The 16374-nt window shown below is 34.1% G+C and overlaps 1 protein-coding gene across 2 annotated transcripts in view; it reads right to left on the bottom strand.

The window, feature by feature from the left end:
• The window catches only part of LOC134529502 (serine/arginine repetitive matrix protein 1-like), a 155697-nt gene that overhangs the window by 22121 nt on the left and 117202 nt on the right, over positions 1-16374 (bottom strand). For both annotated transcript variants that reach the window (XM_063363651.1, XM_063363652.1), the window contains exons 15-17: positions 13063-13162; positions 6690-6857; positions 5633-5746 (exon numbers count right to left, since the gene is read on the bottom strand). In XM_063363651.1, coding sequence (XP_063219721.1) covers positions 5633-5746; positions 6690-6857; positions 13063-13162 — 382 coding nt within the window. The remainder of the gene's footprint in view (positions 1-5632; positions 5747-6689; positions 6858-13062; positions 13163-16374) is intronic.

Genomic DNA, 16374 nt, shown 5'->3' with positions numbered 1-16374 from the left:
CTGCTTTTGGAAGAATTTCTCTCAGGAGTACACCATGACTTTGCCCATTGTTCGAGTTTATTTACTTTGTTGGAATCCCAAGTGTGTGTTTATTTAATGGTTGTCCCAAATACAACCAAATACCAGCTCGAGTGCTTTTACTCTCTTGGGGTATTTTATTTTTGTGAATTCTATGGGAGATACCGTGTTTTATCGCATCATCGTCGCACAGGCATAATCGCCGCACCATTATTTTAGGGCATCAAAATTGGGAGGAAACAAATTTTTGTATAAACACTGCATGATGTTTTTTGGTCCCGCTGTTAGATTCCAAGCGCTTTGTGTAGGTAGTTTTCCCATATAAAACAATGCATTTGGAAGCTGAAATCAAATATTCATTCGTATATTACCACCTACTTATTTAATTATCAGAAATACGAAGTTGTCTGATGTATACATTTTCTTTTAAAATATTTTCAAACCATATAACCTTTATCTGTTCATCTTCATCCCCGCTGTATACCGCTGATATAAATGTAGTCAGCACTAGTTGGCATCATTTGCTTGTTTATGTTGATATCTTATAGACCGCGTGTAAGTAGTTGAATATCAATATCAATAGCTCGCCAATTGCATGCAACACGCACACTCTGTCGCGTTCCAAGTTAAATACATTTGATAGCCCGCATATTTTGTGGTAAGTATGTACTACGGCGAAAGTTATGCGTTAGTTTCAGCTCACGTTCGGGTCATGATTTTCGTTTTTCTATTTAAAGTTGAACAAAATATTTTTTTTTGCATAATTATTTATTTAAATTATTGGCGTACTTTTGTATAATGTTCTTTTCAAGAATAGTTTTGATTTTTATGAATGACTTTGCCTAAGAAAAAATGTTTTTATCACATATAAATCGCACCCCTACTTTTCAAACTTGATTTTAGTATAAAATGTGAGACAATTATGCGTTAAAACACGATAAATATCAAGCAAGTATTCTGGTGTCCACTTCAGGTAGAAAAGCAGCAAAGATCTGAAATAGTTATTAAAAAATTACAGTTGTAGACTACAGTGATCAGTTTTATTACTTTTATAATGTAAGAAATATTTTGGTTCAGAATCCATGTTGTATATTAGTATTCCTCAATAACTTGCAAGATTTTTTAAATGTGCATATTTTAAAAACAAAAATATAATAACGAAAATGCTCAATTATTAAAATGAAAAAGTGCACATTTTCTAAATTTGTTATTTCAAGTTAATGTTTAAAGTTGTATTGCAATCAAAGAGTTATCATTCAATAATTAATAAGATTATAATGATGCAGACCCTCTTTCCCCCGATATGTTAAATACCTACTGTAACGTTTAAAAACAGAGAAAAAAATATTCTTAAATTACTAAATTGTTTTGAACAACACTGGAAACATGATATTTTATTGTTGGGTTAACCCAAGATATAAGAACCTTATTTTGACAATATACATGGCATTAGCATTTACTTCAATTAATATATATTTTGGAGGTATTTTATCATTTAGGACATTATGTCTTTTATATTTCCATATCGGTAAACACGGGAGCGAGAAACATGGTGAATAATGCCTGGGAGGTTGAACTTGTAGGAAGGCACGAGCCTCGCGGCCTAAATATTAAGCAGTGTTATATGTTTGGTAAAAATAACCATTTAACTAAACAATGTTATTTTAAGCCTAAAAAGGCATCGAGTGAACAAGTCATGGAACATACAGCTCGTTCTGACATTGGTACTCATGACAGCCAAAACGGTGTGGTGCAGCCTACCATGGATTTTGCAGGAAGTAGGGAAATAGTCTGCTTTCAGTGTGGCAAGGAGGGGCATGTCAGGAGGTCATGTCCTACAGGGTAGGACACGGAATAAAAAAATTAAAGGAAAACACAAATAACCTGAGACTTTACCCAGCGTAAAAATAAACGTCTGAGGGAGAGAGTTGAAAGCACTTGTTGACACAGGCTCAACAGGGAGTTTAAGTAATCATGAGTGCTGTAACCAATTGCTGAGGGAGTACCCGAAAGGGATTAGTATTTTCTTTAGTTTAGCAAATTCAGGAATCATTACCACCAATACCCAAATGGTAAATTTATACCCAAATGGTAAATTTATTCAAAATAGGAAAATTTTGTTGGAAATTTAATTTTGCCGTCATCCATGGACTAATCTTCGATGTTATGGTGGGAATGGATTTCCTTAGACATTCTGGAATGCGATTAAACATATAGATGCAGTGGTTGGAATTTAGTTTGCCAAGAAGCCATTACCCGAAGTTCCGGTGACAAAAGGTACCAACTGGGACACAATGGTAGAGAAGCCATATTGATGTCATTAAGGTGTTAAGGTGTCTATGATTTATGATTTGTAGGCCTGTGCGAATATTTGAATTTTCGAATATCAAAACGAATAGTTTATTATTCGTATTCGATTTGATTTCGAATACTAACACTTCGAAAAAACGAATATTCAGTCATTTACGAAAAAGGCTGAGCGGGATCACTGAAACCGGGAAACATTTCGGGATCACGGAGGTTTCTCTCGTTGGGCGGGGGCAAAAGTTCCGCGGGATTTTCGTAATGTTTTAGAGTTATGTATGTGGAGTTATTCCACTACATCTGGCAACGTAAAGCCCGTTTGAACACAGTAATTAGGAGCGATAACTAACGTATTTTATATAGAAAAATGTCGTCAGGTCGTTTAAAATCGATTTGAACTGTCAGCATACTGATAAAGATAAATACGTGTCTGTAAAATCTACACAACCGGGACGTTATAGGTGAAAGTTTTCAGTTTAGAGGGTGAAACATGGTTTGTCGGCACTGTAATTTTGTTCCGAACGTGACGGCAAAGAGAAAGAAAATTTTACAGACCATGTGGAAAACATCTGGCCACATACTCACAGCAAATACTCCAAAAGCCTAACATGCTACGTCAATGTTTTTCAATAGGATAATACACAGTAAACGACCGGATGCAGGCGGCAACCCCCCCCCCCCCCTATCCATACCCTTCCCACCCTTCCCAAATTCCTCGTGTAGTGACAGCTCAGGCAATTATCCTGTCCCGCGCGTCAAAAAAAAAAAACTCTTGCCAAGAACATACTTAGCTTGCGATCACGTTACATGGTGTACCAAGATTGTGAAGTAAATGTGCTTTCTATGATGGTAGATCCACAGTTCAAAGATTCACTAATTGAGGATGAAAATTTAAAAAAAATATGGGTTGAAAATTTGTGCAGGGAGTTATGTAAGCTGTGTAAGCTGAACACAGTAGCTGAAACTATAACTGAGACAAGTGAGGCTACAAGTGAATTGCTTATTAAGAAGTCATCTCTGTGGGCCTACGTGAAACCTTCAACAGCAGCTCAGTCTACGTTTGCAAGCTACGAAGAAACTATCCAAGGAGAAGTAAACGAATATCTGGCAGCACCCTTAATCCCAAAGAATGAAAATCCTTTCAGTTTCTGGTCAGAGAAGGGGCGCACTTGTTTCCGAAACATAGCTGTGGTAGCAAGAAAGTACTTGTCTATACCTGCCACACAAGTGTGCAGTGAGAGACTTTTCTCAACAGCTGGCAACATTGTGACGTGTAGAAGAGAGAGTCTACTCCCCGAAAATGTAGAGCAGCTTGTGTTTCTCCACAAAAATTTTAATTAGCTAATATGTAGTGATGTGACAAGACTCTTTTTAATACAAACTAATTATAAAATTGGAGAACCTTAAAATTTTAAGTACTGTCAGTTTTTTGATTCTACATACATTGTATCAGTAAAAATGTACCTATTATCATATTGTAATGTGATGTGATATAACATGTTTTATGGGATTTCAATTCTCATTCCAATTATTCGAACTCAATATTCGTATTCGAGAATAATTTGGTATTCGTATTCGAATTCAATTCGAACTAAAAAACCGATATTCGCACAGGCTTAATGATTTGGTAACCAGGGCCGGACTATAAATTTAAATGTCATGTTTCTAATACAAAAAGTTATAATAAAATTGTGTAACTTAGCTAGTTTAATCTTGTATTCTGAAATACACATGTGTCTAGTTTAAAAGTACGGATTCTTGTTGTATATTAACAGTCTCATATTGATGAAGTTGTTAAGATGTTATGTTACCAGCTTAAGACTTTTCTGATAAGTTTTAAGTGTTTTGAAGATTAGCAATCAGTTTCGTCTTACATTAGCTACCCAACTCACTAGTTTTTTTTCCTGCCTAGCCTTGGGTGAATGTGTTTGACACCGGGGCGCTAGAAGAACATTCTCAAACACTCAACCATGTATGGAATAGCGTGCGCTCAGGGTATGTATAGAGCCCAAGGTGCGACTGTTGTCACTCTACTTCGATCTTAAGTCAAGAAACTACACCATGTTGCTGTCAGTTGTGAACCAGTTGCCATCAAAATGAGTTACGTGTGGTCACCTGCAGCAGGGATCACCGCGGTATTAAGTCGCGAGTGATGCCAAGACTTGACTCTTGAGGAGGTGCCTGGTTCGAGTCCCAGACTACCCGAGCTAGTTGGTAAACGGGCAAGTGCTCGTGTGACTGAAATTGTACGCTGGTGAAGGCATATATCCCAGGAGAGACCCACGAGCGACCCAGCGAGTGTGGGTGCGAGTAGCGACAGGATCGAATAGTGCATCACAGCATGACAGAGGCAGTGAATCCCAGCTAGGGTGAATTAGACTCTCTACCCAGTCCCACATCACGACAAACCCAGTGATTAGGAGCTGGTGCAAGTTGAATTCGCCACCCAGACAACAGGACGACTGGCGCGGAGGGTTGAGCAAAGGGCAAGTTGGGCTCTCCAGGGCTACCCCAGTATGAGTGAGGCTGCAGCATGCTCTGATTTACCGGGGGGAAAGGTCAGCGAGTCACCTCCTGTGCCAAGCGAGTCCACGACGGCAGGGTGAGCAGCAGATCGAGCAGCCTGCATGACGCCAGGGTGGATGTCAAGGACTATTGCCAGCAACAATACAAAATGTGAATGACCATATTTTTGACTGCTGACCCCTCTGGAGGTGTAGTATTTTTCACGAGTCAAAAAAAGCCTAAATAAAGAGACGTTTCATAATATATTAGACAGTTAAGTACAGCTTGTGATTGATGAAAAAGTTGAGCTGGACTAGCCACATGAGAAAATGTGTCAGTAACCATTCAAGCCTCAAGTTGTTTATTTTAGAAGTGTAAACTTGCCTAGAGAACCATATATCTTCGATGAGTACTCTGAGCGAGCATTATTAAATTCACTAAGGTGGCTCTAGTGCTTCATAAAATAAACGTATTGTTTTGGCTTCTTAGTGCTTAAATGTCTAATTGTCCTTTATGTTTTAAATGATTGCTATTAATCATATACCATTTGTTGATAGATACCGCACCAGCGAGGAGAGCACAGCTGGAACAGAACATGCCTTTGGCCGCTTTATGATAATATTGTAATGATCGTAATTCATTGTGTGCACTTTAACCAATATTGGCAAAATAATAATAATGTCTTCTGAAAACGAGCTTAATGTCTACTGAAAAACGAGCTTGCTGTCCCTGAACCCTTGTTAAGCTAGAGTTAGCCAACACAAGTATGAATAGGAAATCATCTAGAATAAAAAAAACCACTTACTTCACTTTCTTCATGCCTGTGTTTTTTCTGCTTCTTTCGCTTTTTGTGTTTTTTGTGTTTCTTATGCTTTTTCTCTTTCTTCTTCTTTTTCAAAGATGTTTCACTTTCAGATGCCTGCAAAATGTAATTTACAAAACCAAACTATTACAAAATACTCAAAAGTTTAACCATTAACTTAAATATCATACAAATTAAAATGTTATATTTCAAAAATGATTTTACCTGGTTATAAACTTTTAGTCCATAGTGTACTTTGAAAAGCTTAAATGAAAATTTTTACATCAACACTATTTACGTAATCAAAAAATATGGAGCATATTTATTTCAAAATTTAATTGCAAACAACAGCAAAAAAAAAAAACGATGTACATATAAATTAATCTAAACAAACCATGCCATTTACAAGAGAAAAAAAGTCACTGCTTGTGTTCACATGTGTTTTCACTTGTCACTATGCTGTTAAATCTGTTGCCATTGTTCCTACCCTATATTAACAACCAACCAACTTATAATCCCAAGTTTCTTTTCTTTATACGTGATGAATTCGCGGATGAAAGCTGGCCATTATTTATATTGTGCACCAAACAAACTACGTGCAAAGAGTGAAAACCTCAATGAGTTATTTATAGTTTTGATTTGGAAAGTTTATAAAAGTATGTACTTACTTCTTAGTGTTATCCAATTTTACAAGAAAGAACAGGCAGGTGTAATGTCTGGATTAATTTCTTAAATTATGGATGTAATGAAACGTACATAGTTTGTATTTTCTGTTAGCCATAATTTATCAGTGTGTCGAACCTAAGCAATCACATTTGTCTCATTTTGGTTGCTGGAAATTTTAAGGCAAGGACATTAATATTTGCCATAGTGATTGACCACAATAATCAAAAGCATATCCTTTAAAAATTCTTTAACTTTATATCAAGCTCAACTACCAATTCCATTCCAAATTCAAGAACTGGAACCAGTAACCAAGAACATGAAATAACCATAACAAGTAAATATATTTCTTCAAATAGTTACTACCTAAGACATACAAATAAAAGCATAAATGTACCTCATCTAAATCATTGCCAGTTTCCTTTGGCTTTTTCTTCTTCTTTTTCTTTTTCATTTCATCATCTGAGCTTGCATTTTTTATGGCCTTTGATTTTGTTTTATAATCTTTAGTACTCTGCCCTACTGAAGCTTCAGACTCGGAACTGTTGTCATTTTCTTTACCAACCTGTAAACACCAAATTGCTTTCTCACAAACAATTAATTAAAGTATAAGGAATAATATAAACAACTTAAGACATTAACAAAAATTGTTATTTTTGCAAACAATACAGATGCATGAATGACATTTCTGCTAAGTACCCGGCAGGAAAAAGACTACTACACCTATCCCTCAAAGTAACGCTCTTCAATTTGCATGTTTTTGAAGTAAAATCACCAATAAATTACTGTATGATTTGAAGTAGTATGGTCATAGATTTTAAATAGTGCTGCTTTTCATTTATATGACTTTTTATTTTGTGAGTGCACAGTGGCAACAGCACTTGTGTAACATTAACACAATGCAGCAAATTAACATTACGGTGAATCAATAAAAGTTTACACTTTCCTTAATGGCTGTTCACTTCCATCATTGCGTATTTACTTGAGCACAATTAACATAGGACAGCGGTTTATATTATACAGAAATATCTTCAACACTCATGTATACAACCTAAGTTAAAATTATGCCATCCTGCAAGTCAGCAGCAGCTTCTAGTGAGTAAGGACAAAAATTTAAGGGGGGTATTTTTCCTTGCGCCATCCAGGATGAGCTAATGACAATTTATAAGGTAAGAGATTCACGGCAGACATGGATTTAGTAAAAAACGGAGTCTAGAATTACATCTGAAGGTTATATAACCTTTTTTGTTTAGAAAATGTTAGGTTTATGCTTCCTTTAAATCTTATTAGAATTGAAAAATATCCTCTAAATTAATAAAAATACTACTTGTAACTGAGAAATGTTGTTGGTGCCTTCTTAGTAAGGAAATGTTACACCCAAGGCATGTTATGTAAACAGTGCAGTCTGTGATATTTTTACACCGTTAATAATTTTTAGGATGTTTAGTCCCAAAAACTAATTGAAACATTCATTAATTTTGTATTTCAAATTATAATTAGTACTGTAAATTAATTTTAACGGGAGCAGTCTCTTGATAAAAACAGTAGTCCATTTTGTTTTGATTAGCACACTGTTTCCCTGTAAGTACATATAGCACACTCAAAACACAATTTTAAATTTCCTACTTCCTTAAAAAAAATAATAATAGTTTAGGATACCTCAAACAGTAACTAACGTTGTAATGTGCATATGTAAACTTAAAAACACTCCAATGGACATCAGTTGTAAGCTGCATATTGCCATTGTTGACCCACAGTGGAGAAAGGGTATCTCCTGCACAGCGCTGGCAAGCACTGCCAAGTCACACCTACAGAACGAGTGATAAGACTTCCGGTGCATCCTAAACACATATGAATGAAGATAATGTATGCCTTCACTACACAATACAAAAATATAAGCCACTGAAAGGTGTGATTTTGACCAAGACATATGTCATACCCAATGGATTTTATACCTTCTGAAAACTTTAAAGATAGAATGCCCAAAATTGCTGCATGGCCTGATAATTCTATTTTAAGCCAAATAAGTTACACGCAGAGCTGCTACTGAATTGTGTCTCAAATGAAGGGCTATAATCTGATTGAACTATGAGATAGTGTTTATACACATGCAAGTGTGAACTGGTGTAATGACTGGACAGTGTTGCATTGATAAGTGCGCGGACAATGGAACTTGCAAGTGGGTATCCTCAAAGCATTTGTGATACTGTATATATTTAGACTTGTATGGGAGAATTTAATGAAGCATATAAAGTAAAATTCAGGGAAATTTTAACTGATACTGATTTTGGCTGAAGAGAGTTTTTTTGATAAGTTATGTACATTTATTTAAATTGTAAATACACATAATAAGAATTTAATTTTATGGATGGATTGAAATGTCATTAGATTCTACAAAGAAGTAACAGAAAGTCAATTCAATACCAAGCATACGGAATGGCAGATTAGTGGGCTGATGCATTCTCTCTAAGGGTAGGAAAAGGTATAACATTTTATCTTTTAAGTTATATGGTAATTGTGATGTATTATGAACTTTGCCCACTGCAATTTATTTCCAAAGCTAACATATCAAAGGTTTTTTTTTTACAGAAACATAGGGCAAGAATGAAGAAAACTTTCAGCCGTTCGTAGGATGGCACAGCAGTCGCACGCCTACGGCCAGGTCTGTCTGTCTTTGTTCTGCTGCCTTCTCAAACCTTTCTTACTCCACCCCCATGATTTTTCTTTCATGTTGACACCAACCATATGTGTTCACCGCCAATTCCAAGAAATTATGTTGAGGTTTACCCCTCTCCGTTGTTTCTACACTGCAGACAGAGCAAGAGAGTTTGGCCATTGCCTAAGTATACATGCCTGTCCGATCCGCTGACAAATTTATCTCATTCTGCGCGCATACATGACATTGGAGCTACTGCAGGAAATATTGGCGCTAATCTAGCATGGGTATTAATGGTAGTTTGATAGTATGAAATGACAAAATGTTCAAACTGTGTGATGCATGGTTGCATAAATAACAGCAAAATAACCAGAGTGTATAAAATAAAGCAATACAGTTTCTCTAAAAATTATTACTTGGCAGAATTGAGTGTATTAGTGCTAACAAAGACATATTTTTACAATGGTTAATGCACAAAGGGTCCAATGAGTCTTCAGATCATGTTTTTTATAGAAACTAATTTTGAGGATTTTTTTATTATTATTATTATTTAGTGTAGTAGGTTTCAACATTTAAGAAAAATCAAGTTTATTGTTCAATTTACAGTGCATTTGCAGGACATTTTGTTCACTGTAGAAATTCCTAAATAGCACCTAAGTGTTATGAAAGGGCAAAAATGTTGAAAATGCTTTGCAGTAATTAAGAAACTGACATTATCAAAAGAAATACGTGGCTGTCAAATTTTGTACCTACATTGTAAACAGTCAGTTTCTTTACAGTAATTTTTTATGTTTCCAATTATGTAATGGTGAAGAGAGCAACCTTCGTAAGAGCTATTTCATTCAATCTAGAGTTTGACGTAGGGAGTATTTTTTTTTGATTACATATTTATTTGAGTTATTATTCTGTTTTAGAAAATCCATGCACCAAATGAATATCTTCAGTTTTTTCCTCTCTTTTCCAAGGTTTTATTATTATTATTAGTTTTAGTCTGTAGTATTTATCATAGCTTACTTGTTCCTTGGTTGTCAGAACAAGCTATGTTAGAGAATTTTCCATTTTAGAATAGGGAAAGTATAGAAATACACGCAAGACGTTTCTTTGTGTGAGTGGCTTTTCAAATCCTAGGAGCCCGCACGAGGAGCCCGCACGAGAAAGATGAAGATTCACGTTGACCGCATCAATAATTAGAGCTCTTCAGGAAGGTTCAAGGATTAGGAATATCTGATTTTTATGCATCAGATTTAGGGAGTTATGACGTTCCCTGTATTCCTACTGCATCGGTCACAATCACTGAATAGTGCAACAATACGACGAAGAAGAGCCTATTTCCAAGAGGTCGACAATGGTGAGCTCTTTTCGAACTATAGAATTTTCAGATGCCATGGAAATCATGGATATCTTATCTTCATTCCAGTAACACATCTCATAATAGAGTTTTCAGCTATTCATCGACACTCCAACCATCGAGAGGACGAACCAGAGGTCTAGACGATGCCCAAGATCATCTCTGCTGTCAGTTAGTAACTAGTAGCTGACAACTTGTGTGTGTTCAATATTTGCAGAAACAAACTGCTACCACTTATGTATCGCATCATAACTTACTGGCTCTGTTTTGGTAGTATTAAGGTTTGCCCACTTTGTAACATAAATTTTATGCCATAACCTAATGAAAATCGTACAATTATACATAAAAGTTATTATCCTCAAGCCTCAAACATTAAAGGTTGTAATAACTTTCTGATGTTATAAATTTAATTTAAGTTAATTTGAATACATTGAATGTGTAGAAAGTTCAACATATTTGTTTTCATATTGACTAAAGGTAAGATCACATGCATGGTTTATTATACCAAATGCGATAGCAAGTTCCAACTTTGAATTGATGTGTTACTTTATGTCTGTTATTAATCATATTATAGAACACTTAGGGTAATATGATTTGAATCAGGTCACAAAATGCAAAACAATCAATTAAGAACACAACAGTAAAAAAATACAAAATAATAATATTATCTGAAAAAAGTTTGGTTAGTTTACTATAGTTACACCCACAAAACAAATTTTGTTACAAGCAATGATGTCATATATCAAATACAGCAACTGATCCTATTCGCTCAAGGTTAACGGCAAATACAGTAACTAAGTAGGGTGAATCAGGTCAGCAAAAAACACTAGAAAATACATATATAAAATTATATATATATATATATATATATATATATATATATATAATTTGTGAAAAATTTACTCTAACAGATAAATTTACACAAATAAAAATTGGGTTTTGACATTATATTCTCATCATGAAAATTTTACTAAAAACATATGCTCCAGTTAGCAAATAAAAAAATTAAGCCAATTTCTATAGTGTTAACACTTTTAACCTACAATAGTAAACAAAGACACAAATAAACTGTGAATACAAAGAATACATTTACATTTAAAACAAAATTTTTAAGTAAATATACAGGATGGGGCAACGGTGTGTATTGTTTTTGAAAGGCTATTAAAAAAAAAGGAGCAACTTACAGAAATGAGGTTTATTTTTATTAGAATCAGTATACATGCCAATTTTTTTTATCAAGTTCTAAAGATCACATCATGAAGATGGTGGCCATCAGCCGCAATACATTGATGAAGGTGATTTTGGAACTCTTTGACTGCTTTTCGGCACGTATGGGTAAAACTGTGATTTCCTCATGAATTTGCATCTTCATTTCTTCCAAGGTGTGAGGGACGATGTTTGAAAACCTTTTCCTTGAGGTTACCCCACAGGAAGAAGTGAGACCCGCACTGACTGGATTTAAGTGTTTGTGACTTCTTCCTGTGAGGTAACCTCAAGGAAAAGGTTTTTGAACATTGTCCTCACACCTTGGAAAAAGTGAGATGTAAATTTGGGAGGAAATCACCACTACACTCCTCAAAATGTGTAGAAAAGCAGTTAAAAAGTTCTGAAATCAACTCCATCAATGTATCATTGTTGATAGCCACCATCTTCCTGATGTAATCTTTCAGAACTTATTATAAAAAAAATGGGGATGTATACTGATTCCAATAAAATTAACCTAATTTCTGTAAGTTGCTCCTTTTTGTTTAATAACCTTTCAAAACCGGTGCATACCTTTTGACCCACCTAGTAAATACAAAACGGGAAAAAAACAATCACAGTGTGTTTTTTTTTTAAAAGATTTCAATGGAGTGAAAAATTGCAGATTGACAGAATGCTAATTACAATCTCAAAAAAATAATAAATTAGTGTTTTTTACCTTCAAATTGTATTTATTGTACCCAAGTACTTATGTATTGTTACCAAAACAATAACTATCCCGTTCTGGCCCAAGTTCCCCCATAATTATATCTTTGAAGTGAACCAAGCGTAACAAAACATACTAGGGATCAATAATAAACACACAAAAACTACACTGGACTGAGTCTAGAATTTAGTTAAAACTGCAAAATTTAACATAAAATGTTTTTATACTTGGGAGTGTATTAAAATTTATAAGAGAGAACATACCCTAATTCTTAAGAAAAGACTTTAAAATTTAAATATTTGTCAACTATGATCATTATAAATTGGGAAAAACTGAGAAGGGAGGGGGGGAGTGGAGGTTAAATATTCATCCCAATCAGTCTCACAAAAGCGTAAATAATGATAAAGACATATACTGACTGATGAAACGTGTTAATGTTATTTTTCTTTACTGCAAAATACAATGTTAATTTTTCAACTATTGCCAATTTTGTCTAAATATTACACCCCAGTGAGACCGAGGTAAAAAAATTGTAGCTACTCTGTGTGCGGCTATGTTGATAAATCATGGAGTGAAGACTTAAGGTGTTTTCATAGAAAAATGCCAATTATTAATCTTCAACACTATTTCATAACAGCATTCATGCCTTTCACACATTCAAGTATACTAATTCACTGTGTGTTATTTCCTTCTTCTTTTTTATTCTTTTAGGCACAAAAATAATGTTTATCAGTTCATTATGTTCAGTACACTGCAAAACGGTTCTAAAACTCTGCAAGGTGAAAGAAATAAGTCTAAACAAATATACCATTTACTTCACGGTAAAATAATGACATTATTTAGTTTTATGTACTTACATCTGTAACAACTTTCTTGATTTCCTGAGGCAACACATCTGGAATTTCTTTTGCCTTCAGTTCTTCTCTGGTCACAATAACTTCAGAATCCATTACCTCACTAAAATATAAAAAATGCCAACAATAATAGCACTATGTTTAAAAAAGATATGGATAAAGTAAAAAAAAAAAACTTGCATGCTAAACAATCAAACTGCAAGGTTTAAACAATAAATACTAAACAAATAAATAATGAAATTTATTAGGTTTTTGACATCATCTAAAAAGAAGCATGCACGTTAAAAAATACAGTAGTAATGTTTCTGTAACACAAAGAATTATTTTCTTTAAAACAGTGAAAAAATGTCTTATGAGAGATATGATTTTCTAAGCAGTTTGAGATAGTGGGTAAACTAAATTCTATTATGATTATTTCTGATAGTGAACTCTGCAGTATTACTTCAACTGTTACATTGTTACATCTTAAAAAATTACCCTTTTATTATAAAGAAAATATTTTTTCCCTCATAAACAATAAAATGTGGGACATATCAAAAGTTGTTTGTAAAACAATAATTTTATTTGTGTCTGCATGTCTTTTTAAAGCAAACATTCCTGCCTTGTAAATATTAAATAATGTTAAACTCTCTTGTTAGAACAGTATATATAAATTTTGATGTTAATATGTATTAGCAGGAATGTAAGTTGGCTTTCTTACAAGTCAAATAATTTTGTGGAAGTTTGAATTCTAGAAAAACCATATAATTCTTTATGCTTTTAAAACAATTCCCTACATGAGCAAAAACCTTTACAAGTTCGCCCCTATATCATGAATACCAAAATTCACAATATGATTTAACCGAAGGTGGTCATCATAATGATCTCAAAAATTGCTTGCCAAAAATTGTACGCCTGTGCGAATATCAGATTTTCAGTTTGAATCAAGTATGAAAACTAAATTATTCTCGAATACGAATAGTAATAATGAGAATTAGAATCTCACAAAAAAATTTTTCACATCATGTAACAAATACATAGGGAAAGAAAAAGTAATTGTGTAGTATAGTGTAGTGGCTTCTGGGAAATTAGATAAATAATACAAATGGAAAGGTTGGTTAGGTTAAGTCAACTACAATAATTATATGAAAAAGTTTAGTATTTAAATTTGAAAAGAAAAATATTATTTTTTAAATGTGCAACTAACCTAACTTAGCCTAAACAAACAAGCCAAATATAATTTCATTTCATAATCGCCTTATTTTCCAGAACCTGCTACTCAACATATTGATCCAGAAAATGTTTACGAACCATAAAATACAGTGAAATCCAACCCATTTTACAAAATATGTGAATTTTTTCTTAATGCTGTATTCCCAAATTAGTGATTAAATCAGCTCATATTGAAACCCTAGTTATCCCCATGTTTTTCTTAACAGCAGCAAGGTAAACGGTATTTTAGTTCAGCAGTATTACAACACTATTTCTACTAATTTCATCTGATTTCCAAAACCATTTTTTTAGTCACAATGTCTGTTTCATCTATACTAATATTATAAAGCTGAAGAGTTTGTTTGTTTGTTTGTTTGTTTGTTTGTTTGTTTGAACGCGCTAATCACTGGTCCGATTTGAAAAATTATTTCAGTGTTGGATAGTACATTTATCAAGGAAGGCTATAGGCTATATTATATTATCAATAACATTAGGGATCCTTACTAAAAGTCCAATAAGGTAACCTAAAGTGTAAAAAAATGACCCGAAAATCCTTACAAGGCGTACGCTGCGAAACCTATTGATTATAGAACAAAACAATGTACTACCACTTTGCAGAACATATAATTGTCTTCAAAAAATATCGCATAACTATTGTTGTTATCTCACAATTAGTGTTTTCTTTTATTTTTTTAAATAATTAAAATGCCGTCACTTCAAAAACTCTTTATTGTGTACCTTGGTGTTAATACTTATCAAAATAAATTACTGCATATTCAAGACCAATTCAATACCTTTCTAGAACTTTTTGAATTATTCAATTCGGACGTTTCATTCAAAAGATATTGCGATATTTAAAATGTAAGTATTAGTGTTGTAGCCAAATAAGTATTAAGTATTGCACGCGCATGTATGACTAGCATTGAAGACCTTATCTCTAAAGTGTACCCAGATGTAGTCCATATAGAAAACAAAGACTACCAGTGGATGTGTTGTCAAAGGGCAATATTGGCAGCTAGAAACAGTAGCGTTGACGACATCAATAACATGATACTAGGTAAACTTCCAGGAGATAGAGTGAACTACAGGTCCATTGATAAAGTAATGGATCAAGAAGATACGGTACATTATCCACAAGAATTTTTAAATTCTTTAAATCAGAGTGGCCTTCCCTCACATTCACTCAAATTAAAAACTGGCTGTCCAATTGTGCTGCTAAGGAATCTTAAACCACCAAATTTATGCAACGGAACCAGACTCCAAGTAAAATTCCTTCGCGATAACGTGATTGATGCTACAGTATTGACTGGTCCAGCAGTAGGGCAAACAGTGCTGATACCTCGCATACCTATGATACCAACGGATTTGCCTTTTCACTTTAAGCGAATTCAATTTCCGGTGAAGGTATTGTTGCGGTAACAATTAATAAGGCCCAGGGACAAACATTTAAGTACGTAGGAATAGATTTACGCCAAGAGTGTTTTTCGCACAGGCAACTATATGTTGCTCTGTCGAGATCTGTTTCGGGTGAAAATCAATTTCTACTTCTGCCGGAAGACAAAACTAAAAATATAGTTTACGCAGAAGTACTTTAATATACCATTGGTTATGAGTGTTTTGAGAATAACCTAAAACTGTGCATTTACCATATTATCTCAGAAAGTCACAATACCCCCCAACAAAGTCCACGCGGACAAAGTCGCGGGCACTGCTAGTTATAGATACATACAGCAAGTAAGGTGCTACTATGTCGCATGGGGTTAGATTGATTGTAACCATTGATTTATATGACACTGAAACTATGGAAACTATGGCGTTCACTTCTTTTGATGGCCATTGCAATGGAGTTTTGGTGTTTTGTGGTGTTGTAGTCCATGGTTAATGATTTTTTATTTTTTTATTTTTTTCTCACCATCGGTTCGTGTGACGAAACAAATGCTAATAATATTTTGTTTTAAAGTTTGAAATGTAACAAACATGCTGTTTAGCAAGACAGTAGTAAAAAAAATTTGAGTACTTGTTGCATGTTTAAAATGTTTCTTATTGTTCATGGTTTTGATTATGAAGTCACATTAAAATATCAATAAAGGGTATTTATATTACACAAATGGCTTAACCTCATCA

The sequence above is a fragment of the Bacillus rossius genome, chromosome 2, assembly GCF_032445375.1.
Source record: "Bacillus rossius redtenbacheri isolate Brsri chromosome 2, Brsri_v3, whole genome shotgun sequence".
NCBI classification, from domain to species: Eukaryota; Metazoa; Arthropoda; class Insecta; order Phasmatodea; family Bacillidae; genus Bacillus; species Bacillus rossius.
Note: the sequence above shows the minus strand (reverse complement) of the source record. Positions and strands in the feature narration are given on the sequence as shown.